Source organism: Prunus dulcis, chromosome 8 (genome assembly GCF_902201215.1).
Source record: "Prunus dulcis chromosome 8, ALMONDv2, whole genome shotgun sequence".
Taxonomy (NCBI): domain Eukaryota; kingdom Viridiplantae; phylum Streptophyta; class Magnoliopsida; order Rosales; family Rosaceae; genus Prunus; species Prunus dulcis.
Window position 1 is genome coordinate 15567170 of NC_047657.1, and position 4454 is coordinate 15571623.

At 37.2% G+C, this 4454-nt stretch overlaps 1 protein-coding gene across 1 annotated transcript; it reads right to left on the reverse strand.

Moving 5' to 3' along the window:
- Positions 1-673: 673 nt before the first annotated feature.
- On the reverse strand, positions 674-4132 carry LOC117612116 (G2/mitotic-specific cyclin-2-like). The gene is made up of 11 exons (XM_034340859.1): positions 3945-4132; positions 3690-3750; positions 3457-3586; positions 3278-3334; positions 3154-3190; positions 2829-3050; positions 2618-2737; positions 1981-2070; positions 1548-1868; positions 1267-1445; positions 674-1136 (listed from the first exon to the last, which is right to left on the reverse strand). Exons 2-11 carry the CDS (start codon positions 3739-3741, stop codon positions 998-1000), a joined length of 1347 nt encoding a protein of 448 aa, XP_034196750.1. The 5' UTR covers positions 3742-3750; positions 3945-4132; the 3' UTR covers positions 674-997.
- Between the last annotated feature and the right edge of the window lie 322 nt (positions 4133-4454).

Here is a 4454-nt window from a genome sequence, read left to right on the forward strand (position 1 = left end):
ACAGGTAATGGACCCAAATAATAAACACACAAGCAAACACATTTACCCCTCGCATCAAAATTATATGGTAACTTCTCCAACTTGGTAACATGAGATGAGTTGATGAAAAAACAGCAACAAGAAAAAAGAAACATGCAAATTATAACCACCCCGTTTTGACACAATTTGAACCCATTAACAAAATCTCTTCACAGGTTTCAAAATTTTTAAAACTCAATTGGTAAAACTGGCATCCTAAAATATTTTCAAGTCAACTATTCATCTACTTATCTATAGGTAATTGGCCGGGTCGTTCAGTTCTTGCCGGCCAATGCTATCATTATCCAGTCTTGAATCAGTTTACAATCTGATTCAACAACCCAACCCACCTTATTACGTTCAATGTTTAATAAGTGGAAGAGAAAAAGCTTGCAATACATTATTTGCTAAGCCATGAGGAGTATGTAGTTTTTAGTGGTAAAAAGCACTTGAATTGTTCTCAAACAAATGCACAGTAAAAGTTCCCAAACTTTCTTACAGGTTGAAATTGTGGAAAGTGGAATGGTAATGAAGATTAAAGATCTTATCTTTTCAATTACAAAAAACTCTGAAAAGATCAAAATTACCCTGGACTGAAATCTCTGGATACCAAGCTTTTGCAATATGTACTGAAAAATTCAGTATAGACCTTAAGTTGAAAAAAATAATAAATTACCTCAGAGAGAGCAAACACATTTACCACTCACATAAAACGGAACTGTTATATATCACATCAAAGAAACCGTTGGTATTCCAGGAAACACTAGTCAGTGAAAAACTACAAAAAAAGAAACATTCACATTACCTGCAGAGTGCAGATTAAAGATAGTTGTTGGTGTTGTCAACAAAAGAAACCCACCCTATATGTTCTAAGAACCCCCCAGGGCAACTTCTGTTGCTCAGTGACAACTCAAGAAAGACCTTGAAAACCAGAAAGTCTTGATCACTTAAATTTGATCGACGTTCTCTGTCAGCACTGTTAGAGATCCAGGAGGAATGCAGCTGGTTGAGCTTTAGCTGCATAGCCAAATTTCCATGTACTGTACTTCCTGTGTACTCCAGTAAGTTTCCCAGTTTCAGCCTTCTGATGGAAAGTAACCATCATCCTTGAGCATTCTCTGTTGATACAAAAATATACACACAACATTAGCTTTCTGATAATCATGAAATGAGAATGTTGTCCTATATAGTTTTATTACTTCATTTATATTGCTATGAATCATGAAACTCAGTTCAACAACAACTTACAGGAGCTCATCTTCTGAGTAATTAGTATACCACTCGCTGGTCTTGCTCCATTGCTTGAACCGGGACAGACTACACTGAGCAGTGTAAATTGCAGCAGCAGCTAGCTTAGATGGGGGGAACCTGAGCATTTCATACTCCACCAGGCATAGCTCAATGAGGAAGAAGGACAGAAGCTCAATCTGATTCAATTCCAGGAGTACAAAGTATTAATACTTTCTTTTAATGAGAAATGATAAGTGAAATCTAACTGCTTCTTATACTGTGGGGTTACTATTACTGACCTTTTTGTCGGATTGAGCTGCCTTGAGGAATCTCTTCATGAACACAAATGGAGTAGGAACAGAAAAGTTGAATTGTAAACTGTTCACCATTGATTTCTCCATATCAAGGACATCTTTCCTTGAATATGCCTTATCTGATATAAGAACAAAATCTTCCACAATTGGGACAGAAACCTCTTCATACTTGCATGCTAGTAACATGGCTGTCACACCAACCAATTGAAGCTTCTTTCTGATCACCATTTGGCTCTCTAAGAATCTGTCTATAAGATTGACAGTAAGGAATAATGTCTCATCCATAAGCTCAAACTTGTAGTGGACCTGTTAATACGTTCAAACCAATTAACAATCTATTCACATCACAGGTTCCAAACTCTTACTAGTCAAATGTGGATATCTTAAAAGAAGCCAAACAACGTCCGAATATAGTCACCTCAATAAGCCAGTCGATGAGAATCGCCCTCATTTTCTCATTGATGTCAGGTTGGTGAGCCATGTAAATAGGGGAGATACAGCTTGACTTCTGCATGATTAAGATAACCATTTTTCAGCAAAGAAGAAAGCATTTCTTTGCCAAATTGAAAAATCAGAGAAACCATAAAACCAAAACCCAACAAAATTAAACCCCACATAAATGCAATGCAGAAAATGATTATCAACCAAGGAGTCATCTCAATCAGAAGACCACATTGATGTGGTGGCATATACAACAACAACGTAGCCTTGTCCAACTATTTGGGGCCAGTTACATGAACTTTGCTTCTTTGTTCCATTCTATCCTAATGTGCTAAGCCATATGAGACCACAAAAATGGAACATTTTTACATGTTTGAGCTCATCTCAAACAGACTAGATATCCAACTATTTGGGGTTTAGCTACATGAAGTCAGATGAAACACAAAAATGCAACGTTTTCAAAATCCTGAGCTCTGACCAAACAGATGTGTTTTCATTAAAACTTGAGGTTATGCCTTAAATTGCTAACCCTCAAGATAAAACAGAACTTATGTGGAGTAATTCGTATAATGCAAATTGTATAGTGTACGCTTTCTATAGCTAATGAAATATACCTCAGTTTTCCTGTAGTGAGCGTAGATGTCATCTATGTACTCAACAACATTAAGTGGATCCTTCGAGCCGCAGCTGTCAATATCCATAACAGGTTCCTCTACATCTTCTTCATCCTCTTCCTGCAGTATTCAATTAGCTTTCCAATATATAAAAATAGGAACTCTTCATGAAGAAAAATGCTGTCGGTACAAGATAGTAAGACACACATACCATCCTATCAATTTCATCTAGCATGGCTTCTGTGTGCTTCACAAACATTGGCACAGGGGCATCACAAACCTCATCCTCATTATCCTCCACATCTACAATTTCACAGTCCACCAGACAACTAGAATTGGCAGTAGATGAGCTCAGTTTCTTAGTTTCCAGATCATGTTCCCCCACACCACTCGGATTCGCAACCAATGAAGTCACAGTCACTTCCTTGGTTTCCTAATTGCATACAACCAGCACCAATATATTTTAATTTCAATTTCAATTAAAACAAATGAATAGATGAATTAAAAGCTTTTGGTCATCAGTCTAGAGGGACTACCTTTGGGCACTGCTGGACCATTTGTGCTGCAAACCTCCTATAAGAACATCAACAAATCAAAATTAAATCCTTGAGAGAAAAAGGAAATAACAAAAGGGGAAATCGAACGAGAGTCAGTTCCAACCTTGTAATTGGTCTATGTGGCAGATTTGCCACATTTTTATTACATGGCGCATCTTTCCTGAATAACGATTGACCCAGGTCTCACATTAGTTAATTGAAATGAAAGATTATTACAAAAAGAATCAAATATCAAAACAAAAACTTAGAAAGAGATTCAGATAATAAGAAAATATCACTAACCCAGCACATTCTCTTTTGTTGACAACACAAGGGTTGACGTTAGCTCTGGTGATGTTTTGGACATCTCTCAATGCCTGACGACGAATCGGCCCCACCTCCTTCACAAACTTAGTACCCACCAATCTTGGACCTTTTTCAGGATTTCAAAGAAAATAAATACAAATGGACAAATTAAATTTAAATTATAAATTATGAAAACGCCATTTTAAATTTAAGGTTTGTTAGGTCACTACCTTGGAAATTTGAGGACCTAACGAGACCTGGGTTGTTCTCCTTTGAACCCATTTCGATCACCTTTAAGATCAAGGGAAACAGATTAGAACCAATCAGAAACCATCATCAAACAACGAAAATCAAACACCCTAAATACAACAGAAAAAAGGGGGAAAACCCATGATCTAGAACAAGATGAAGTAGAAAAAGACTGAAACGAACAAAACCCAGATAATCCGATTTCAAATATGAAAGAACCAAAGAAACCCACTAACCTTGGAGAGAAATCAAGTCTAGAACTTTATCAAAGTACTGTAAATTAAAGCTAATTAGCTTCAATCTTCAAAATCCCGAGAGAGAAGTGAATGGCATAGGACCTTGGCAAGCCTCCCTCTCTCTCTCTCTCTCTCTCTCTCTCTCCCTCTCTCTCTATACCTTTCTACGCTCTGTCTCTGTCTTTCTTGTTGGGTTCTTTAAAATGGGTTTTTATTTATTAAGCAGATTCATATTCGAAGGAAACAGAATAATAAAAGGAAAAAAGAAATAAAAAGCGGAATTGGGGAGAGAAGGGCATGTGTTCGTCTCGTTTTGAATATAACGGCTACTAATTCCTGACCGTCGGATCTTAATACCACCGAAAAGTCACGATGGTCAGTCTCTAACGGCTATCTCGCTTTTGTGCTCCGTGCCCTATTTTTTCAAATAATTTTGTAGGCCGGGCTTTTTGTTCTTTATTTTTTGGGCTGGGCCTTGACCTTTTTGTCTAATAAAAGGCCCATAACTAC